The sequence below is a fragment of the Cavia porcellus genome, unplaced genomic scaffold (genome assembly GCF_034190915.1).
Source record: "Cavia porcellus strain 051 isolate PalLab524CR breed Dunkin Hartley unplaced genomic scaffold, mCavPor4.1 scaffold_12, whole genome shotgun sequence".
NCBI lineage: Eukaryota > Metazoa > Chordata > Mammalia > Rodentia > Caviidae > Cavia > Cavia porcellus.
Window position 1 is genome coordinate 57776347 of NW_026947495.1, and position 24740 is coordinate 57801086.

The 24740-nt window shown below is 37.4% G+C and overlaps 1 protein-coding gene and 1 non-coding gene across 7 annotated transcripts in view; both read left to right on the forward strand.

Annotated features, from left to right (window-relative positions):
- Ppig (peptidylprolyl isomerase G) overlaps positions 1–24740 on the forward strand; it is a 51168-nt gene that overhangs the window by 19081 nt on the left and 7347 nt on the right. For 5 of the 6 annotated variants that reach the window (XM_013142450.3, XM_003478649.5, XM_023561148.2 and 2 more), the window contains 5 exons: positions 3528–3557; positions 3646–3785; positions 20244–20457; positions 21458–21625; positions 23387–23474. In XM_013142450.3, the coding sequence (XP_012997904.1) occupies positions 3528–3557; positions 3646–3785; positions 20244–20457; positions 21458–21625; positions 23387–23474 (640 nt within the window). Of the gene's footprint in view, positions 1–3465; positions 3558–3645; positions 3786–20243; positions 20458–21457; positions 21626–23386; positions 23475–24740 lie in introns of all 6 variants that reach the window. The other variant, XM_063259234.1, reaches the window with a different exon arrangement.
- LOC111754173 (small nucleolar RNA SNORA2/SNORA34 family) lies at positions 14443–14579 on the forward strand. Its single transcript, XR_002788888.1, has one exon. It is a non-coding gene; the product is annotated as a small nucleolar RNA SNORA2/SNORA34 family (small nucleolar RNA).

The following is a 24740-nucleotide window of genomic DNA, read 5'->3' on the forward strand; positions in this document are numbered from 1 at the left end:
CCAAGTAGTTTTAAATTCTAATGACTTCATGAAATAGCATACTGTTATACATAGGATGTAGATCATCCCTTTGTGCATTCTGTTAGTCCTGGTATTGACTACCTACCTACCTACCTGTTAGTTTCTTGGTAACCTTGGCTTTTCATTCATTTGTCAAGCTATTACAAACTTGTGTGTTTTAGTAGCCCTTACTGCTGCTCTAAGGCTGCATCATAATGCCTCTACATCATTTACTTCATTTCTTCTGAGCATGTAGGCATCTTATTACCTTACATTGTCACAAAAAAGATGAATACAGTAAAATATTTTGAGAAGCCATTATCTCAACAGTATATTACTATAATTTTTGTATTTTTATACTGTTAATGTCTGTCTGATTTATAAATTAAAATTTCTCTTAATGTCTACATACAGCAAAAAGTATTTTGTGTATATAGGATTTATGACTATCTGTAGTTCGTGGCATCCACTTGGAGTCTTGGAATATACCCCCTGTCATTAAGGGATTATTCATTAAATAAATGAATAAAGCAAAGTAAAAACCAGTCAGTCCTCATTCACAGATTCTATATTTGTAAATTTACCTGTGTACCAAAGTTTACTTGTGATTTCAAATTCAGTACTTTTCTAATTGTGATTATAAAAAAATTATGATCAGGGGACCTGTAATTGCTCTAGTATTTACTTAATTGTCATATATAGGTCTTAACTGATATTTTCAAATGCAAACAACTCTTCTGTATTTTTAAATGAAAGCAATACTTTCATTTCTCTTTGTTTTAGAAGAATTAGAAAGTGGAGATAAGGGAGTAAAAATCCTCTCTGCAGAACTCCTTTCTGTAGAATAAATAAGGTGTTTCTGTATAACAAAAAACTACTATCAAGTGTGGCACATGCCTGTAATTCAAGCACATGGGAGACTGAAGCAGCAGGATTGCAAATTTGAGGCTGGCATGGGCTACATAGTGAGACCCCTTCTCAGGAAACCAAAAAATACATTGTATTTCCACAACTGTTCCATTATTCCATAGACTCTGTTATCACTCTTCTCTCCCCATATCTGGTTAGTCTTATATCTATTTTCTGACTATCAATTTACCTATTCCAGGTAATCGATTTGGTGAAATCATATAATTAGTTGTCTTTATGTTTGGCTCATTTAACTTAGCAGGTTTCCAGGCGTCTTACTATTATAACATATAACGGAAGTTGTTCCTTTTTATGGTTGAGTAATACTTGACCTTTTGTTTGTCCGTTCAGTTGGTACTGTTTCAACCTGTTAGCTAGTCATGAATAATGCTGGAGTACTTGGGTCCTGTTTCAGTTCTTAGGTTATATAGCTAGGAGTGAAATTTCTGGGTCATATGGTAAAGTTTTTCAGGAACTACCAGTTGTTTTTTTACAGCAGCTGAACCATTTTACATTTCTACCAATAATGTACAGTATTTGTTTTTGGTACTGGCAATTGATCCAGGGCTTTCTCACTGAGCTACTGCCCAACCCTTTTTTTGAAACTTATTAAAGTTCTTATTAAATTGCCCAGCTTGGCATCAAACTTGTGATACACTCCTGTCTCAGCCTCCCAGAATGCTGGAGGCATGCACGGGCATGTACCCCCACTAGTACACCCAGGGCTTTTATAGTTGTAGATGATTATAAGAAAAGTTTGTAGTGTTGTAGTGAGTTAACTTCAAAGTTAAATAAACATAAAAATACACCTGTGCTATAATTTTCTTCAGTACTATTATTTGTTAAATGATGAAGTTACATTCCTTCCAAATTTTAATGCCTTTTGGCAGGGAGGGGTGGGGACAAGGTTTCAATGTGGTTCACAATGGCCTTGAACTCACTGTGTATCTCAGGCTGGCCTTAAACTCATGGTGATCCTCCTGCCTCAGCCTTCCAAGTGCAGGGACTGCAGGCATGCACTACCATGCCCACCCTGTAATGCCTTTTTGATGTGATTTCTTTTTGAAGCACTAATAAATCTTAACTCATACCTGTCTTATCTGTTGTTTTTAAGGACATAAACAAGTAGCAACCTTCTTTTGCATAGTTTTAAGATTGATGGGGGAAAATTACTAAAAATGCATTTGTCAAAACAATGTTTATTTTAAATTTTGTTAGATTTGGGGTTTTGTTTTGAGAAGAGGCTCTTGCTGTATTTAGCAGACTGGTTGAATGAACTCTGGGGCTCAAATGTCCTCTCACTTCAGCCAGTAGCTGGGATGTTAGGCATGTGCCTCTGCACTTTTGTTTTAGGTTTTGGCCCAAGTTCTAATGTGGGAGTCTTCAACATGAAATATACTTTATGTTAGAGTAATAACTCAAAGCCTAGACAAGGTATATAGCATAAATAATCCTATTGGGACAATAATTTCTGTGTTGAGACAGTGTAGACATGTCTGTAATATCAGTTACTCATGAGGCTGAGGCAAGTGTACAGCTAATGTGGACAACTTTGTGAGATACCCTTTAACAAAAAAAGGAGAAAGGGCTGTGGGCATAGCTCATTGGTTATGTGTCCTGGGGTTCAATAACACGATATCACCCCCTGGCACACACAAAACTGACTTCTATCAGTTAATTCCCATGTTACTGCTACCCGAAGTAAACATTCCAAAGAGATCTGAAACCTGGACTGTCATGTGAAAAGTTACATTTTTGTTTGAAATGGAGTTTCACTATGTTGTCCTTGTTGATCTTGAACGTGTGATATTCCTGCCTTAGTCCTCTAGGTTGCTGGGATTCCAAACATAGACTACTATATCTGGTGAAAATATCCAAGTGTTTTTTTCCTCAAGATTTTAAATGTTGGCAGCAAATTTTAAAATTTAAACACTATCTGTATCACTGTTCAGGATATGCGTGAAGGGCCATCAGAACATGACCAGTTTACTTCCCCCAATCTTCCCATTTTCTTCTCTGCAGCTTAGAAGGTTTAGAATGAAAAGTATTGATGCTGAACCCATTAGCTATTAGGGTGGTTTAATAAATTTAGTTATTACATAAGAATTTACAGATTGAAAAAAAAATTTAAAAAATAAATTTAGTTCTGTTTTTACTGCGAAACATTTTGCAAGTATGAATATTCCATAACAACTCAGCTATATGCAAGAAATACAAATGGACAATGGAAACACCAAAATGTCAGCTTTGCACCCAAGGTTTCAACGAGTAAGTTTTGCTTTTGTATTCAGAATAAGTTTTTAAAAATACATCATATCAGGGGCTGGGGTTTTAGCTCAGCGGCATAAGCACCTGCCTTGCAAGCAGGCAGTTGTGAGTTCCATCTCCGGTACTGATAAAAAGAGAACAAGAAAAAAAAAATTTAAAAAAAAATATATCATATCGAAAACATTTTTATTGTTTTACTTAAGATAATATGGTTCTGTTGTTAAGTGTAGTGTATAATTTATATTTTCAACTTTGTTTCCAATGCAGTTATTTTTTTTTCCTTTTTAGAGATGCTAACTTTGTTTTTCTCTGACTTTGTTTTTATTCTTCTGTCTGATGACTTCCAAAAGAACAACGAAACCAACTCCTCATTTAGATGGGTAAAGTTTATTTGAATATTTTATAACTTAATTTAATTAATATCAAAGCAGGAAGCCTTTATTTAATCATCATTGCTTTACTCTTTAGGCATCATGTTGTTTTTGGACAAGTGATCTCTGGTCAAGAAGTTGTGAGAGAGATAGAAAACCAGAAAACAGATGCAGCTAGCAAACCATTTGCTGAGGTACGGATACTCAGCTGTGGCGAACTAATCCCAAAATCTAAAGGTAAGAACAAGTATGTATTTCAGGAAATATTTACTCATATAAAGTAAGTAGAGAGGCTCTATATGTAGTTGGCGTGGAATCTGTAGTAAGGCTGATACAAATATGAGGTTTTTGCTATACATGGTACTGCACATCTGTAATCCCAGCACTTGGGAGGCAGAGGCGTGAGGATGGGCTAGCCTGGACTGCTAGCTCAAAGCCAGCCTGAACTGTATAGCAAGACCTTCTCTTTTCCCCATCCTTCTAAAACGAGTTTTTGTATATTTTGCCCTTCTGTTTTTTCAAATAATTTTTTAAATTGACAAATTATATATGTCATAGACAGTGTAATACTTTCAAATATGTAGAGATTGTGTATTACCTCTCATACTTTATTTTTGTGATGATTTCAGATTTATTCTTAGTGATTTTGAAAAATACAATATTTTGTTTTCACATCGGATTAATTAGGCTGGCTTCAGACTCATAATCCTCTTGCCTCAACCTGTGGAATAGTGGGATCACAGTTGCACACCATACCACCTGCCAGCTGTAATCATTGTTATATAATCACAGCCTCCATATTTTCAATAGGTCTTTTGAAATTACTCCTTTTGCTTGACTGAAATTTTATATCCTTTGACCAGTAGTGTCTCTTCAGCTCTTCTTCCCTAAGCTGCTGGTAACCACCAGCATTCTAATCTCTGTGTTGCTGAATAACTTTTTTAGATTCTATAGAGATGATGTGGTAGATGTCTTTCTCTTTTTGGCTTATTTTACCTAACATAATGCTTTCCAAGTTTGTCACTGACACCATAAATGACAGCATTTTTTTTCTTTTTTTGCTCAGACTAAATAAAATTCCTGTGTGTGTGTGCAAGAGAGAGAAAGAAAAAGAAAAGAGAATGTGTCAGATTTTTTTATCTACCGTTGAATACTTAAGTTGGTTAAGTATCATCCCTACTGTGAATAATGCGTTTTAAACAATAAAGTGCAGATTCTTTCAGCATACTGATACTTTTTCTTTTGGATATAAATCTGGTAGTATGATTTCTGGATCATAGAGTAGTTTTATTTTTAATTTTTTTTAGGAACTTTCACGCTGTTTTCTAGAATGTACTAGTTTATATTTCTACCAATATTGTTACAAGGGTTCCCTTTTCTTCATCCTCACCAGTACATATTTTTAGTTATTTTAATATCAATTGACAGAAATGAGAGCTGCTACCTCATTACGGTTTTAATTTGCATTTTCTCAGGATTAGTGATCCTAAAATTCATTGCACATGTTCTCTAGATATTTGTTAAGTCCATTTGCTGGAAGATTTGATTTCATTCTGATCTTTTTTTTGTCTAGTAGACCTAAATCTGATGGTGGGGTACTATAATTGTTTTATCTGAATTTTTTTGGTCTTTTTGATACTTATCTGACTTTTAATGTTTTGTGCTGTTTGTTTTATAAAGTTGGTGACAGCAATGTTTGTTGCATATGTTTATAATTACTATATCTTCCTGTTGAATTGTTCCCTTAACTAGTATATAGTGACCTGTAGTGACTTTCTGTGCCTCTTCTGATCATTTTTAGCATGACACACTTCACTCCAACACTCTTGACCTTTTAAGGTTTTTGTGACATCTGCTATAACTTGAATAGGTTTACACTTGTGGGTGATTCATTGTTCTCAACAGCCTTTAAGATTCTGTCCCTAAATTGGACTTCTGGTATTTAGACTATAGTGCTATGTGGAGAGGTTCTCTTTTGATCATGGTTGTTTGGGGTTGTATGTGCCTCACTTATGTGAATGTGTAATTCTTCCCCAGTATTTGGAAAGTTTTTTGCTATTTCTGTAAACAGAACTTTTTCCCCCTTTATGCTGTCTTTTTATTTTTTACTTCAGTTAATCTCAAATTAGTCTTCTTTGCATCATCTTGCAGCTGTCAAATTTATTTTTCATGTTCTCTTGTTTAATTTGTTTTCAAAAGTGTTCCTATCTTTTTTAAGTACATTTATTACAAAAGAAAAAAGTTATGAAATATCCTTGTATCTTTCCTTGAGAAATTAAAAAGACAAAATCAAAAACAAATAAAATAATAAAGATCAAAAAACGCAGTCCCTTATGAAACTGCCCACGTCTTTTTTCATGAAGATTAACATTTTGATTCTTACATTTTTGTAAAAATAAAAGACTCAGAATAGTCTAAACAGTTTGGATAAAGAAACAAAATTTGAGCTCCAACCCTCCCCAGTTCCACAACTTATCACAAAGTTATACTAATCATGACAGAATGGCATTGATATCAAGATACACAAACCACCAAATACCAATATAAAGTCCTAAAATAGATACAGAACAGACAAATGATTTCTGGCAAAGATGCAAAAGCAGTTAAGTGGAGAAAGGATTGTACCCTCAATAAATATACTGGAACAACTGGATATCCACATGCAAAAAGTCCAAACCTCATAGCACATCAAAAATTTCTTAAGACACCCGAAAGTCAACGCAAAATGGCTCACAGTGGGTTAGTTAAGAGTAGGTGTGGCCTGAGTCATTGATTGGCTGAAGTCATTTTCTAGGGAGAAATTACATTATTTGTTTCATAATGAAACAATATGATGTTTGTACATGTGTGACATTCATTTCACTAGTAAGTATATTCTCAGAGTGCATCCATTTACCTATAAAAATGTCAAGTTTAGGGCCAGGGTTTTAGCTCAGTGGTATAAGTGCCTGCCTGGAGAGTGTAAAGTTGTGAGTTTGATCCCCAGTACCAAAAAGGAAGGGGGTCCAGTTTATCATTCTTCATGGCTGAATAGTATTAGATTATATAGAAATACTACACATCTTTCTTATCCATTCGTCAGTCGATGGGCATTTAAGTTGTTTCCGATATCTGGCTGTTACAGACTGTGCTGCTATAAACATGGATGCACATATATCGCTGTGGTATTGTTTTTAATTCTTTTGGGAAGATATCCAAAAGGGAAATGGCTAGGTGGAATGAGACCTCCAGTCCTAGTTTTTTGAGAAATCATCACACTGATTTCTACAGTAGTTGCAGCAGTCTGCACTCCAACCAACAATAGAGAAGGGTTCCTTTTCCCCACAGCCCCTCCAGTATTTGTTATTGGTTGATGTCTTAATACTAGCCATTCTTTCTGGGATGAGGTAGAATCTCAGTGTTTTAATTTGCATCTCTCAAATGACCAGTCTTGGTGAACACTTTTGCATATATACTTCTTCATCTGAGAAGTATGTGTTCATCTGTGATGCTCATTTTTGGATTTGGTCTTTTAAATCTGGGAGCACTGATTTTTTTGAGTTCTTCATATGTTCTCAATAACAATCCTTTACCTGAGGAACAGCTGGCAAACATTATCTCCCACGTAGTGGATTGTCTCTTACTCTGTTGGTGATTTCTCTTGCTGTGCAAAAGCTTTTCAGTAGGATGAGATCCCATTTGTTGATGCTTTACGGTAAGTCTTATGCAATCTGTACACAATCCTGTGCAATCATAAAGTCTTTGCCTATACCAGTGTCTTAAAGAATTTTACCTACTCTATCCTTCCAGCAAATTTAATGTTTCTGTTTTAATATTAAGATCTTTAATCCATTCTGATTTTAGCTTAAAGATAAAAATACGGCTCCAGTTCTAATCATGTTTTTAATCAGTTTTCAGCACGTAAAGCCAGTTTTTCTAACACCATTTGTTAAAGAGAGTGTCCTGTCTCCAGTGAATGTGTTTGACAACTTTATCAAAGATAAGGTAGCTTAGTATGTCTGCAGTTATTTCTGCATCTTCTAATCTATTCCATTGATCTTCAGGTTTGGTCCCCCCCCCCCCGCCAGTACCACTGTTTTTATCACAGTAGCTTTAAAGTGGAATTTCAAGTCAGGGATTGTGGTGCTTCCTGTCTTGTCTTTGTTGCCCAGGATCGCCTTTGCTATCCTAACATCTCTTCTGATTCCAGATGAATTTTAGGATTGTTTTCTCTAATTCTGTAAGATATGCTATTGAAGGGGCTGGGGATTTAGCTCAGCGGCATAAGCGCCTGCCTTGCAAGCAGGCAGTCATGAGTTCGATCCCTGGTACCAATAAAAAAATAAAAAAGACAAAAAAGCAAGATATGCTATTGAAATTTTGATTGGAATTGCACTGAATCTGTATAACAGTTTTGGAAGTATGACCATTTTCACTGTATTGATTCTTCCTACCCAATAGCATGGGCTATCTCTTCATTTTCTAGTGGCCTCATCAGTCTCCTCTTTCAGAGTACTATAGTTGTCAGTGTAGAAGTCTTTTACTTTACATCTCACATTAGATTGATTCCTAGGTATTTCTTTTTTATTTTTGGGGTGCTATTATAAAGGGTATTGTTTCCCTGATTTCCCTCTCAGTAGGTTTGTTATTTGTGCACAAGAAGACTGTTGATTTTTGAGCACTGACTTTATAACCAGCTTCATTAATAAATTTGCTTATTAAATCTAGAAGTCTTTTGGTGGAGTATTTGGGGTCTTCTAAGTAGAGTATTCTGTCATCTGCAAATAATGATAATTTATTATTGTTTTTCTCTCTTTATTCCTTGTATTTCTTTCTCTTGTCTACTTGCCCTGGCTAAAGTTTCCAGGACTGTGTTGAATAGGAGTGGAGACTAGAGAGAAAGCTTTCTATTTTTGTCCATTTAGTAGGATGTTGGCTTTTGGTTTGTCAGAGATGATTTTTATCAGATTGAGATAAAGACTATCTATTCCAGTTTTCTGTAGGGCTTTTATCATGGATGGGTGCTGAACTTTGTCAGAAGCTTTTTCTTTATCATCATTCTTGGCTCTGTTAATATGATGTATTACATTTATGGGTTTACATATGTTGAACCATCCCTGCATCCCTGGGATGAATTCTACTTGATCATGGTGTACAGTCTTCTTGGCGATTTTCTACAGTCTGTTTGCCAGTATCTTACTGAGGACTTTTACATCAATGTTCATTAGGGAGATTGGCCTGTAATTCTCTTTCTTAGTTGGGTCCTTCTCTGGTTTTGGAATCAGGGTAATGCTTGCTTCTAGGAATGAATTTGGGAATATTGCTTCTCTTTCAATTTCATTAACGAGTTTGAGAAGTAGTGATATTAGGGCTTCACTACATTTCTTGCCGAATTCAGCAGTGAATCCATCAGGACCTGGGCTTTTCTTTGTTGATCGATTTTTAATTACATCTTTAATTTCATCTATCGACATTGGGTTATTAAGGATTTTTATATCTTCTTGATTCAGCTTTGGTAATTCATATGTATCTAGGAATCTCCATTTCTTCTGTATTTTCCATCTTATTAGAATACAGGTTTTCAAAGTAAGTATAGATGATTTTCTGGCTTTCTACAGGGTCTTGTAATTTCATACTTTTCATTCCTAATTGCGTAAATTTGAGTCTTTTCTTTTTTTGATAAGGTTGCCAAAACTTTGTCAAATTTTATTTAATCTTTCAAAGAACTAACTCTTGGATTTATTGATTCTTTATATTGTTCTTTTAGTTTCCAGTGTGTTAATTTGTGCTCTAATCCTTATAATTTCCTCCCTTGTATAAACCTTTGGCTTAGCCTGCTCTTCTTTTTCTACTAGTTTAAGTTTCATCATTAAGTTGTTTACATGTGCTTGCTGTTTTCCTGATGTGGCTATTTACTGCTATAAATTTCCCTCTTAAGACTGCTTCCATTGTATCCCACAAGTTCTGTTATGTTGTACTGTCATTATCATTCAACTGTAAAAACTGTCTAATTCTTTAATTTTATCTGTGACCCACTCAGTAGCATGCTGTATTAATTTCCATGTGTTGATGGAAGTTTTTGTGGGTTTTCTTTGGCGTGGATTTCCAATTTTCTTGCACTGTTTTGATATTATGCCTGGGATAATTTTAATTCCTTTACATTTACTTAAGCATGTTCTTTTTTGTGTGTGTGTAGCCTCGCTGTACAAGCATTTTGGGCTCTAATGTCTGCTATGGGTATCCCTGTCGATTTCTCAGTCTCAAATTATACCAAAACAAAAATGAAAACCAAGCAGGAAACATAAGCCTGGGCCAGAGTCATTTAATAACAGCTCACTTATAACAGCAGCTCACACCCACAGCAGTGCTGCTCACACCCACAGCAGTGCTAACGTTCTTTCTGCCTTCTACTTTCTGATTTGCAGGTGGGGTCTCACCATGTAGCTCAGACTGGCCTTGAGCTCGCAATCCTGCCTCTGCCTCCTGAAGAGCTGATGGCAGAGCTGTGCCAAGGCACTTGTCTTTTTGTTTGTTGCCTTTGAGCAGAACTTATCAAAGTGTCAAAGATGTCCCGTGCCTGGGGCCCTTGGGCCAAACTGCCGAATACACACACAAGGAGGCCTCACCAGGCTCTGTATGCACAACCATGACAGAACAGAGGCTGATGGGACCTCAGCAACCGGCACCCGAACACAGGGCCAGGGCCACGTGGCTGCTGGAGGTGCAGCAGACCCTTCCAGAAAGACAGACAGAAACCCAGGATGGGAGGGTCACAGAGGCCCTCAAGTCACCGGCGCTCTTGGAGTCTGCGGTGTCCCCTTTTACTGGGGTACACGGGGATCTGCTCACCTGTGCAGTACCCATAGGCCTCTGCAGATGGAGCCTACAGCTCACTGTCATCCTGTCTCAGTTTCCACAAGAGCTAGAAATTTACACAGTCAGGTTCCCCCCTAGTGAGCTGCCACAGGGCCCTCCTTGGGGTTCTCCCAGACTCCCATGCTCCTATCTACACTTGCTCAGTGAGTGCTGGGTGGTACAAGCTCCAAAAGGGGCCAGGCCAGTGGTGCACAACTCACAGACCCATGTCACTTACTTCTGAGCCACCTGTGTGTGCCGGCGAGGAACTGTACAGCTTGTCCTGTTTTATTTTATTTTTTTTCTGCCACTGAGGATTGAGCCCAGGGCCTCTTCCCTATGTTACACCCCCATCTCTCTTTACTTTTTGAGACGGGATCTCATTGACTCACTAAGCTACCTGTTCTGTTTGCAGTCTCCTGCCTCTGCCTCCCAGGGTGCTGGGAGGACGCCAGTGCATTACCATGCCCAGCTGAGTTTTTTCTTGAGACGGGTAGGGACACAGCAGCTGGGCCCTTACAAGACGCTGACACTAACAGAAAGGAGGATCAGGACCAGAGACTCACATCGGGGCCCTTGCTTATGCCCCTCCCTCAACCAGGCCTGGGACTGAGAGCCTCAAGGCAAGGCCTGGAGGAAATGGTGCAGTCCCAGGGGCTACACTGGGCAGAGAAGGGGGTGGAAGCCCCTGAGCAGCTGCACCCCCACCTCCCACCCAGTGAGTGGGGGCAGCTGGCCCTTGCATGTGGGGCACTTGAATCTCTAAGAGCAGGTGAGGTAGGCACCACTGGGACAGATCTTGGTCCCCTTGGGACTCTGGGTACCATATCATGAGGGGCCACAAGGATTACCCAGCTGGAGGAGCAAGGAACATAGAGCTGCTGTCTATTCCACAATGCCCATGTCTGAAGTAACAGGGGTATGGTCTAGGCCTTGTACGTCCTAAAACAACAGAATGTCAAACTGGAAGTCACTTCTCCTGGCACGAGGCCAGGGGCCATGCCCTGTGGGCTGGGGTCCTGCCCCAGGGGACAGGTACGGGGTGGGCAGGGTCCATGCACATGGAGTCCCTGCAGAAGGGTCCCTATGTACTCTACATCTATGAGCACTGCCAAGGAGCAGCGCGGAGTTCTCACCAGAACCCCAAAACCACGATGGGTGTTCTGAACACACACAACCTGTCAGGAGAGGGAGATTCAGATCCTCTTATCACAGAAGTTAAAGGAAAGCCCAATTCAGGGATTGTGGTTATTTGAAAAAGCCAGTTTTAGGGGCTGGGTATTTAGCTCAGTGGTATAAGCGCCTGCCTTGCAAGCAGGCAGTCGTGAGTTCGATCCCTGGTACCGATAAAAACGAAAAAGACCAAAAAAAGAAAAGAAAAAGCCAGTTTTGAGCCTGGCATGGTAGTACGCCTCAGTATTCCCAGCACTTGGAAGGCTAAGGCAGGACTACCATGAGCTGGCCTACTTAAGCATGTTCTATGAGCCAGTATATGATCTATTTTAGAGAATGTCCCATGTGTAGCTCAGAATGTGTATTCTGATATTGTGGAGGTGGATCACTAGACATCTAAGTCCATTTGCTCAAAAGTTTGATTTCTAGTATTTCATAACTGATTTTTTTGTCTAGTTGATCTTTTTGTGACTGGGTTCTCCCAAAATAATTGTATTAAGGCTTATTTGATTTTCATGTTTTATATAATTTGGTTCACTAATATTTGTTACATATGTATTTATGATTGTTATCTCTTCCTCTTGGATTATCCCCTTTACCACGATGTAGTGACCTTCTTTATCTCTCTTAATCAGTCTTGGCTTGAAATTCACTTTATCTGCAAATAAAATAGCGACCCCTACTTTTTTCTGGAGTCCTGTTGCATAGAATACTGTTTTCCATCCTTTAGCTTTCAGTCCATGAATTTCTTTTTAGATTAAATGTGTTTCTTGTATTTAGCTTTTTTGCTGGATCTTGCTTCTTGAACCATTCTGCCAGTCTGTGTCTTTTGATTGGTAAATCGAGACCATTAACATTTAATGGTTAAAACTGATATGTACTGATTTATCTTTGTCCTGTTATTTTCCTATTATCAGCTCTACCACCACCACCACCCCTTTTTTTTCTTTTTCCTTTCTAATTGTTTGCCTTTCCTGGTAGATTCCTTCTGTTGGGGTTCTGAAGTTGTAGTCCTTATTATCTCTTTATAGAATATTCTTCAGAACATTTTGGAATGCTGGTTTGATGGTCATAAATTTCCTCAGATGTTTGTTAGGAAAGTATCCTATTTGTCCCTCAGTTTTGCAAGATAATTTTGCAGGATACATCAATCTGGGTTAAAAGTTGTTTTTCTTGAGAACTTGGAGTACTTCATTCCAAGCTCTCCTTGACTTGAGAGTTTGTGCTGAGAAGTCAGCTGTAATTCTGATGGGCTTTCATTTATAGGTGATTTGTTTCCTTTCTCTAACAGCTTTAAAATTCTATTGTGTTGAATTTCTGGAATCTTGACTTACGCTATGCCTGGGTGTGGATTTTTTTTTTTATCATTGCTAATTGCAGTTCTATATGCCTCGCTTATTTGTGTGTCAACTTCTTTTTCTCTACCAGGAAAGTTCTCTATCACAATGTCTGTAAAGATGTTTTTAATGTCATTTGTGATTTCTCTTGTTTGTTCATAGACTCCAGTTAATCTTAAGTTGTTATTCTTTCTCTCATCTAGCAGCTACTGGATTGATTTCTCATGTTCTCTTGCTAGTTTTGAGAAATCTTTCTTTTCCTTGTCACTAAGTGCAATCCTGGCCAGGGATTTAGCTCAGTGGCTCAAGCACTTGCCTGGTAAGCATGTGGTCATGAGTTTGATCCTCAGTATTAAAAAAAAGAAAAACACCAAACTTATCTGCAATCCTGTCTTCAGTATCTGAGGTCCTGTCCTCACACTGGCCTAATCTGCTTCAAATACTTTCAGTAGAGTTTTTATTCTCCTGGGTATCTACTTGAATCTGCTTTATGGATTTCATTTGTTTCCTATATTGTGCTTTTATAATTTGCTTAACTTTGTCTATTTTTTTGTCTGTGTCTGCTCTAACATCACTAAGCATGGAATGTATTTTGGTAATCTCTGTAGTTATTTGAGAGATTATTTCTGATTTCATTTTTTCTAGAGCCTCATTCAGTTGTTTGTTCAGAAAGCCCTGATAGGGAGCTTTTGGATTTTCTAGCCTCATTGCCCCCTGAATTTGCCTGAGGTGAACTAGATGACTGCACTTGTGTCTTGTTTTAGTGTCTTGTGTCATATCCTTTCAATGAAATGCAAAGCAGTTATATGGCTGCAGTATATCAGTTCTGCTCTAAAGAGTTAAGATTCAAAATAGATTAAAGATGAAACAGAAAAGTGGGAAAAGAGAAAGAGATTATAAGTAGGTTATAGGACAAAGGTGGATCCCACCAACTTGGGAAAACTGATACAAAAAAGACTGAAGGAAAAGAGAGCTAGAAGAGATTTTTAAAAAAAAAAGAACAAAACCAAAACACACAAAATAAAAACCAAGAAAGAAATAACAAACTGAAGAAAACAAAGGCAAAAACAACAACAAGATAATCCAGACAGCCTGTGGAGACAATGTCCCAAATCATGTCCCAAATCAAAGCCAGAACTGGCTTTATGACAGAGTAACCGACAATGTTGGCAGGCCTGCCCCAAGACCAGACTCATTGGGCTCACCACAGTCCAAGCAATTTCCACAGGTCTGCGCCCAGGTAGGATCTGCTGGAAGAAGCTGGCAACAGTTCTGCTTCTGGGCTTAATCAGGCCCGATTCCAAAATGGCCAATTGTTCCCTCCTGTGGGAAGACCAAGTCCTCTGCACTCACCACCAGTCAGCACAGTCCTCCATGTCTACTGCTCCCCTTCACCACCGATTGTTTCCACAGAGGCCTCCAGGGTTGCCAGCCATCACAGTCACGGTGACCACAAGTTCCCCAGGTTCTAACAGCTCCCCTCATGCAGTGAGTCCAGCTTTGGGGAAGACACCACCAGCTACCACCTTCTTCATTGAAATTTTTCTTTTCTGGCCCTGAATCAAGGCTGGCAGCTTCCTGACGCCGTTGATTTCAAGCAGAAGCCTAAAGAGATGTCTTTCTGTGGTCTGTTGGCCATTTCAGAACTTGGGAAGTGAAATGGTCAATTCATCAGAAAGATACAGCTTGAAGCAAACACCCCACACACACCTCCCCACCCCCACATGAGCGGCTATGAGTGTGCCAGGTTGCTGCTGCCCAGGATGGGAGTAGGGAGCTGCCAGCATTTACTGGGACCTGCACCATGCTGGGACCTGGAGCACCTGAAACGAAGCACACCCGCCCGCACCCCTCCACCCCCACCCCTCTTACACCCACACACACCCACCCCCGTGAGCAGCTGTGACCCTGCCAGTGGTGCAGGCTGAGAATCAAACATCACATCTTCTCGCGTCTACCTCCCCCCCACCCCTGCCCCATTAGTGGGTGGGAGCCAGTGATCTGGACATCCCTAGAGAAATTGACTATAAGCAATGTAGCAAATAGGGGGGATTTCCTTCTACTATCTCTTTGAAGGCGAATACTTTTATCCCTGGTTTGCTTTGTTCTAATTGTGTTACTTTAGCCTGTTTTGTTTTGTTGAACTTCAATATGCATGAAAGTATGGACAGCTGTTTTGAACGAGAGACCCTACAACAGCCATTAGTGACTTCCCAGTTGTCTGGTTTTGAAGACCTAAAACGCCTTCTTCATTATGTTTGGATCAGTTTTATACTATGTTGTTTTGTATGAATTCTCTGTATGTGAAGACATGGACAACTATTTGGAAGAAAACAAGAGACAATATAAGAGTGAAGATCTCAGGTCATCTAGCTTTGAAATTTATCTCTCTTACATTGCTTTCTTATGTCCTATTTTGTTCTGTTATGTTGTGTTTAATTTTACCCCCTTTAAAAGAAAAAAGAAAAAAAAATTTTTTTTTCTTTTTACTCTCTCTGTGGGCTTCGATTCAGAATTCAGACCCTTCCCAGGTCCAAGAGATCCACTTTCTTTTCTTACCTTTCTCACAATGGTATATTTCCATGTCTAGATGGTATCTCTCAGAGAGGCTGTTTTCTCTGTTGCTTACTACTCCGCCATCTTCCCAAAAGTATCCCCATCTTCTGATCCTGTTTTGTTTTGTTTGAAAAGGTCTTGCTTTTTCAAGCAAATGGTGCATGCTAGGTCAGGCTGGTATGCACCACCACACCTGACCTAATTCTCATATTTTGTCTTCACCTCAGTCATGTCTGCTGCTTAATTTTTGATCTCCAGAATTTGTTTGGAACTTTTTCATGGACTCTGGTTCTGATTCTTTGCTAAAATGTTCATTCATGTTTTGTGTCATTATGTTTAGCTCAGCTAGCTTTTTATTGGTGTCTTCCATTGTATGTTCCCTATTTTATTACCTTCATTATCTCATGAGTCATAGTTCCTATGAGCCCTCCAAGCACCTCATTGATCTGTTCTTTTAATCTCCTCTGAATAGTTTTGCTTTTTTGTTTGACCCCCTGGTCCTCCATGGAGCTTTGAGAGAGGAGAAGTTTGAGGAGGCATTTGTTGTTTTGTCTTCTCATGTTTCTGTTGCTGTTTGATTGATTGATTGATTGATTGATATGTGCAGTCGCTTACAATAGATGGACTTTGCTAGTAGTGTGCAGAGCTCTTCAGTCTTGTTTTTTCTGTGACCCACTCAGGGTATGGCTTACTATGGTCCTCTGCCTCTGTCCAAAGGACTAATCACCTCTTATTAATATGGGAGAAGATACAGTGTAGTTCTCTGGGGATGAACCACAGTATTGCTAATATCACAAAGGTAATCCAGGTATTGGCATACAAAGAAACCTAATAATAGCAACAACTGTTGCAGAATCAAGTAGATTAATAACAGTAATAGCATCCAAGACAAACTGGATATTGATATGTCATAAGAATCAATATTGTACCACCCTTATCCTTACAAAAGAAGTCTGTAGTTACAGTATAAACACCCACAGCAACCAAATACTGACATATAGTGAATATCTACTACTATACTTCCACTAGTAACAGTAATAATGTAGAGGTAACAAACTAGAGTAATAAAGTTTAATGGCTATATTATTAAAGATACAGGTAGTTGGCAGTAGAAGAATACCAAAAGAAAAATTTGGAAAATTAAATAATGGCTGGGGGCTGGGGATTTTGCTTAGCAGTGTAAGCACCTATCTGGCAAGTGAGTTTGATCCCCAGTACCAAAACAAAAATTACTACGTAAATAATGGCTGATGAGAAGGAAGAGAGAAGAGTAAGACAGGTGATCTTATTATGGACTAGAAGGTTAACTGTTAACTTTATTTCTTTATAGAAATAAAGTTAACTGAAAAAAAATCTAAGAAATAGAAGGTAAAAGGAAAAAAGGGAGAAATATAATATGAAGAATAAAAAAAAAGGAAAAAGTTAAAACAAAGCAGGAAGAAAGAAGTAGAAGAAAAAAAGAGTCCAAAAACAATTTATTTATTTATTTAACATTTGTTCATTGACAAGGTCTTGCCATGTTCAGGCTGGTCTTGAACTCACTGTGTAATTCATGGGATCTCCTGCCTAAGTCCCCAAGTGCTGGGATTACAAGTGTGTACCACTATGCCCAGCTTTCCTCTGTACTTTTGAATGAGGAGTTTCCTTAGGGTTAGGAGTCTAAAAAGTCTTGGTTTTCTTCCTCCTAGCCTCTAGCCTATGGATTTGCGAGATGAACCGCTTGTTCCAAATGCATCTCTGTTTACTCCAGCCTGTGGCCGTGTCAATCATGTGAGATAACTTTCTAGAACAGGTTAACAGGTTACAAGAGTCATACATTTGTATGTTTGGTAGACAGTGGCATTAAAACATAAAATCGTATATAATAATGCTATATTATGTTTTAATGTTTGTATACATTATGTAATAATATCAGGTTAAACATCTGCAATGAAAGATACATCATTTATGCTGAGAAAACTGAAAATTCTGTCTTCTCTTTGAAATACATAGTGCACACTTGTTATGTGTAGTCACCCTAAGGCAGTGCAATACTGCACACCAAACCTTCTGACTTTTTAGTTTCTGTTGGTCATTACCTTGTTCCTTACTTCTGCTTCCCAGCCTCTAGTAACTACTGTTGTACTCTCAGTTTCTGTGAGTGAGATTATATTTTACGTGAGTGAGATTTTGTAATACTTGGTCTTTTGTGTCTGGCTTACTTCATGTAATATAATGATCTGCAGTTCCATCCATGTATTGGATATGACAGAGTTTCATTGTTTTATGGGTGTATAGCATTCCATTGTGTTTGTGTACCACATTATGTTTTTCAGTTCTTTGATCAATAGGCTTTTGTTTTCCACTTCTTGGCTATTGTAAATGCTACAGTGAATAAAATGATCCAACATATTTTGTTTGAGACGGAGACTTACTATACAGTGCAGATTACTCTTAACTCATTTATTTAGCTCAGGCTGGCCTTGAACTCATGGCAGTCCTCCTGCCTCTGTCTCTCGAGTTCAAGGCAACATGCATTTTCATTACCCACCTTCAACAATTCATGGCCAGTTTTGTTTTACCCATATCTCACTATCCCCCCTTCTGTGAGATGGGATGTTGCTGTGTTGCTCAGATTTTCCTCAGACTTGAGTATCAAATGATTCTCTCACTCTAGCTTCCTAGATTTGCTAAGACTGCAAGCATTTGTCACCAAATCTGGCCCCTTTCCTATTTTAAAGAAAACTCCAGGCATTATACTTTTTTCAATAAATAGTTCATTTACTTCTAAATAACCAGTACCCTAATCATATACATGTACTCCTAAATATCTGCCTGATAGTGTTCAAATTTCTAATTGTTTTATTAATGTTTGTGTTTTTTGTTGTTTAACTCTGGATCCAGATAAAGTTCAAACATTGAGATTGACCTTGTAAGTCACTTTGCATTAATTTATTTAAACCAGGCATAGTCATACATGCCATTCATCCCAATTAGGAGGCATAGTGGGACCATAGTATCTTAAAGAAAGTATTTATTTGGGACTGACCCCAGTACCTCATATGTGCTGTACAGTAAGTTCTTTACCACCAAGGTGCATTCTCAGCTATTTTAAAAAAATTTGGGGCTGGGGATTTAGCTCAGCGGCATACGCACCTGCCTTGCAAGCAGGCAGTCGTGAGTTCGATCCCCGGTACCAATAAAAAGAAAAAAGGAAAAAAAAAATTTTTTTTTTAAGATAGTCTCACTAAGTTTATCCAGACTGGATTCAAATTTGTTTTTCTTCTGCCTCAGCCTTCTAAGGAGCTGGGACTACAGAGATGTGCAGCCATGCTCAACTGTTTTTTAGTAGCTTCCCCCACTACCTACTTTTGTTTCCTTAAAATATATAGTTAATGAAAGTAGATCGTCTTGGGCTGGGGGTTTAGCTCAGCAGCATAAGCGCCTGCCTTGCAAGCAGGCAGTCGTGAGTTCGATCCCCGGTACCGATAAAAAGGAAAAAAGACCAAAAAAAAAAAGAAAGAAAGAAAGAAAGTAGATCGTCTTGTCATATAACAACATTTCCCATAATTAGTATCTTAGGTTTTACTAATTTACTCATTGTTGTACAATGTAATGTGTTCTCTCAGTGCTTCTATTTCAGATAACTTGGATAGATCTAGGAAACTTGGTCAGGTACAATTTTGTTCTCCTTGTTGTTCCTCTTAATGGGATGAGCAGTTATGCAGGGCAGATTGTCTCTGTGCTCCACAGCAACTATTGGTGTTAAAGGTCTCATTAATAGGTGCAAAATGGTGATGTGCTAACAGTAATCCCTTCTTCACTTAACTGTAGAAATATTTCTGATAAAAAGCAACTTCCCTTCATTTGGATAGCAATTGGTATAGTTCACATAGGAAAGGCAGAACAGATACTTGATATTTTGATGTCAATATAGTTGATGTATTCCATTGTATTGTGATAATTATACAACAGTATTGTTTTATCTTTGTCCTGAAATAGCCTTTTCAAAACACTGTGGTTTGAATTTAGCATACTTTAAGATGAGTCTATTTCTATTGTATTTGTTACTTTTCTTTCACGTAATACACTTTGTTATTTCCACTTATATTAATTGCCTGATTTTGACCACTGAGTTTTGAGACCTTTTAAACATTATTCTTGGGTCTAGGGATTTAGCTCAGTGGCATAAGTGCCTTCCTTGCAAGTGCACAGTCGTCAGTTTGATCTCCAGTACAAAAAAAAAATCACTATTCTTTCCTTAACACAAAATAAAATTTCAGTTTGAAATAACTTTCTGTGGGATTCCCAAAACATATTTATTCATCACGGCCAGTGATTTCCTTGTTACGAATCCATACTTCAACTGTAGTTATATTTCTTAGTCTTTAGAGGAACATTCAGGCATTAAAACATAAACCCTTGCTAATGAAAGCATGTTTTTATCTTTCTATGTTTGAGAATAGTATTTTTCTGTTACCACCCTACTATAGTTTTGCTTCCAGTGTTGACACTAAGAGAAAATGTGAGAAACTATAAGAAAATTAGAACCTGGAAGGCTTAAATGGTACTCTGTATCTCTGAAATTTTTTTATTCAAATGTTCTTTGACTTAGTTGATGCAGTTTTGATCCACAAATCTGAAGATCTGTATTCTAATCCTAAGTCTTGATTCCTTTTGTATACTCTCACTTCAGATAGGTAGATGAGCTAAGTGTTAAATACTGAACTTTGTGAAAATCTGCAGAGTATTTAAACTTGTGCTTACAAAGTTTGTCTAAAAATTACTGACACAAGTCGTGTTATTTTTATTAAAGTTAAAAAAGAAGAAAAGAAAAGGCATAAATCATCATCCTCTTCCTCCTCATCATCCAGTGATTCAGATAGCTCAAGTGATTCTCAGTCTTCTTCTGATTCTTCTGACTCTGAAAGTGCTTCTGAAGAGAAATCAAAAAAAAGAAAAAAGAAACACAGAAAAAATTCCCGAAAACACAAGAAAGAAAAGAAGAAGAGAAAGAAAAGCAAGAAAAGGTCTTTATTTTTATGCTATTAGCTTTATATTCTGATTCTTTGTTTATATATAAATCTATTAAGATTTTTAATCAATTATATGGAAGCACTAAAGTAGAAATATTTTAATAAAATTGAGTGTCAATTTTTTATTGTGCAGTCAATGAATTAAATTTGAGTATATTTCCATTTTTAACAAAACCTCTCCATTTTTTTTTATTCACTCAATAAAGTGATAGCTTTTGGATTTCTTTGTCCTTGGATTTGGGGTTTGTTTTGTTTTTTAGATAGGGTCTCAGTCACATAGACCAGCTTGGAGTTTGTGATCCGTCCTGCCTTACTTCCCAAGTAGTTGAGATTATAAGCATGAACCAGTGTGCCAGGTTAGGTTTATATATTTATGGAAGATTGTAGGATTACAAAGAACTACAGGAAGCCAATAATTGTGTTCATTTTCTATAATATTCTCCAGTGCTTTTTTGTCTTTTATTTCCTTTGCTCTTAAAGTAGCACAAAGCTAGAAAGCAAATAATGACTGTAGATTCACTCTCTTTTTCATTTTGCTTGAAATATTCCATGTGTGCCAAAAATTTTAACTGCCTGTTGCCTGAAAAGTAACTAATTTTTTTTTTTTTTTTTTTTTTTTCTGTTCTGAAGCTCACAGCAATCCTTCTGCCTCAGTCTGCTGAGTGCTGGGATTATAGGCACATGCTAGCACACCTGACCTTTACCTGTATTTTAAATTTAGAGGAGTCTGTTGCCCACAGAATAATATTTTTGAATCTATTTTATGGAAAAAATATTTGTGAGTGTGGTAATATATTTTGTTTAGCTTTTGGATTGGGTCTTTGGTTTGTTGGAGGAGTTAGAGGAAGATGTTCCCACATAGTCGTATCTTTGGGATGGATAAGATAGTGTGTATATATATTGTGACACAAAGGAAGGAAATACTGCAATTGGAAATATAGGGTAGGTACATAATAACCAAATATAATTTATTTTGTGCTTCCTGTGTGTTAAGTGCATCTAGTGAAAGTGAGGCTGAAAATCTTGAAGCACAACCCCAGTCTACTGTCCGTCCAGAAGAGATCCCTCCTATACCAGAAAATAGATTCCTCATGAGAAAGAGTCCTCCTAAAGCTGATGACAAGGAACGGAAAAACAGAGAGAGAGAACGAGAGAGAGAGTGGTATGTTAATGTGTGTATTTTGTACTATCCTGTATAGGATATTCTCCTTCAAAACTTTTATATTTCAGACGAGATTAAATCATGTCCTGGTCCCAAGATTGAAATTATCTTTTTTTTTTAAATTTCATCTTTTTTTAATAGAAGCAAGTGAAAACCTTTTTTAAAAGTTAGTTAGTATAATAGGGGGCTGGGGATTTAGCTCAGTGGCATAAGTACCTGCCTCGCAAGCAGGCGGTCGTGAGTTCGATCCCCGGTACCAATAAAAATGAAAAAGACAAGTTAGTATAATAGGAAAAAGTCTTTTATTCCTCACTTGATTTATAGTATTGCAGTAAACAGCATGTGAAAATATTTTGAATGTTTTTCTGCATAAATCCACATTATTAATGGCAGTAACTGTATTGATTTCTTGACTTATTTTAGTGATTATGTTCAAAATTTAAAAACTGAGGGCCGGGAATTTAGCTCAGGGGCTTTTAAGTGCCTGCCTGGCAAGCATGAGGTTGTGAGTTCAATCCCTGATACCAAGAAAAACCTAAAAAATTTAAAAACTGAAGTAGTTCTTAGTTATGATAACAGATGTATTGTTATAACACACAAAAAATAGAATTTTTAGTGATCCTCTTTCACAATACAACAAAAATACAAAAAATAAGAATTATTTGGAAAAAGAATTACTTGAAACTTGCAGTAATTTTGTTGGATGGGATTCAGCTTATTTTTCTGGAAAAGGCTGTTTCTAAGAAAGATTAAAGAGGAAAATTTGAACTATTCTTTAGTGAACTATACTTTCAGTGAACTTTTCAAATGTCATTTACCTAAGTGCCTGCCTGGCAAGTGCAAGGTCCTGAGTTCAATCCCCAGTACAAAAAAAAAAAAAAAAAAAAAAAAAAATTTATGGGTATTGTTAATGGCTAAATATCAATTTACTTGACCATAGTTTCAATTTTTGATATAAACCATGTTATAAAAATTCAGCTAATTCACACCAGCTTATCTCTGCTTTATTCACAATATTTACATATCTTTACTTCTTTTACTTCTGAACAATTGCTTATAGAGATGATCAGGGTCTTTGGAATAAGATAGTTCTAAAATCTGTACTTTTGGCTCCCTCTGAACTCTTCATTTTGATTTTCTTTAGCATTATCAAATTAGCTACTTTTTTTGTTTTGTTTTGCTTTGTTTTGTTGATTTTTGAGACAAGGTCTTGCTAAGTAGTGTAAACTAACCTTGATCTTGTTTATGTAGTCCAGGCTGCCCTCAAGGTTAACAGTGATCCTCCTGCCTCAATTTTCGAAATGCTGGATTACAGGTGTGCTTCACTATGCCTGGCCTTAGTTTTATCCTTTTTTTTTTTTTTAGTTGGGATGGGTACGAAGAATCAAACTCAAGACCTTGTGCTTGCCAGGCAGGTGCTGCTGAGCTATATCCCTGGCCCCACCCCCATTTTATCTTAATAATGAATGCTTAGCAGTGTTGCTGCACCTGACTGGCATTTTGGGACAGAAGAGACCATTTTGACACCTTATAAGATTCTAACATTTCTGACTCTTAGGAACTGACAACAAGTCGTTGGTTATTGAGCAGAAAAAAGCTCCCATGCATTTCCAGATACTTTCTAAGACCTGATAGCATTTTAAGTTTAAAAATACCACTTTTCCATTTAGAATTTTAAATTGATTAAGATCAGTACAGCTGTATTTCCACATTCACTTCCATAATAGTAATATGTTTTAACTTTCCTTTTGCTTTTCCTAGTAATGCACCTAACTCCCAGCCTGCTTCATACCAGAGACGACTCTTAGTTACTAGATCTGGCAGGAAAATTAAAGGAAGAGGACCAAGGGTAGGTAATTCTTCACCCAAAACTCTTAATTAATATTGATTTATCTTTCTTAAATAGAGTAAACTAGCCATGTAGTAGTTTCTTAAATAGAGTAAACTAGCCATGCCTAATATGTATAAGGCTCAAGAGTGAATCTACAGTACTACAATATATATATTTTATGTAAATTTTTAAAAAATATTATTCACAACATATGTTACAATTTCTTTCTTTTATTTTTTCATTTTGACATGAGAACTTGCTATGTAGTTCATGCTGGACTTGAACTCACTATGCAGCCCAAGCTGGCCTTGAACACATGGCAATCCTCCTGCCTCAGTCTCCAGATTCTGGAATTACAGGCTTGAGTCAGCTCACCTGGCTAAAATTTATTGTTTTAAAGAAAAGTTTGTGTGTTGGTGCAGCATTCAAACTGAAAAAATGGCGTAAGATTTAAATGGTTTATGTGTTTATATGGCATAAAGTGGGGTCAAGGTGTTTCGTTTTGTTTTGTTGAAGACAGAACCTCATTCTAGCTTGTGCTGGCCTTGAACTCACTGTGTAGCGCTAGGGTGGCCTCAAACTCACAGTGATCCTCTTACCTTATTCTTCTGATTAAATAGGTGTGTGCCACAGTGCCCAGCTAGTCTGAGGCCTTTGGTACTTCCTACCTGTCACAACTTAACTCTTATTAAAAAATAAATAATCTTATCTTATTCTTGCATTTCATTCTTTCTCTTTGTTGGATTTTCCCCATGCATTTAAATATATTCTTCTGTTTTCAGAACTTTTAGATACTTAGTTATATATCCTGTCTTCTCTACTTCTTTCTTCAAGTATTTTAACTTTTCTTCTATTCCCTCTATTCTACTGAAAAATGGTGTTTGCTTTGTGGTCACTGCCATCATACTGGATCTTTTTGGTCTTCATCTTGATAAATCTTCCTTATACTATCTCTGCCTATTGCTTTCACAAATCACACCTTTCCCCTATATCTTTGACTAATCACTATTAAAGTTCTGATGCTAGGTTATACTCCTGTAGCCAATCTTTAAATAATGTAATACCTCAAACTCACTCTCTTCACAGTATAAATGCTCCTTGGTCAGTGTCATTATTCTCACAGTTGATAACTCAAAATTTTCCTCTTAGCTGCTGAGGCTTATTTAATGAACTCCTTGGACTTGACATTACAAAGTTGAAGACAAGCATTTACTCGTCAGACCTCATCCTTTAGGTTCGTTGTCTTAGTGCCTGGCACTGCTGTCTCTACCGTTCCTTAAACCT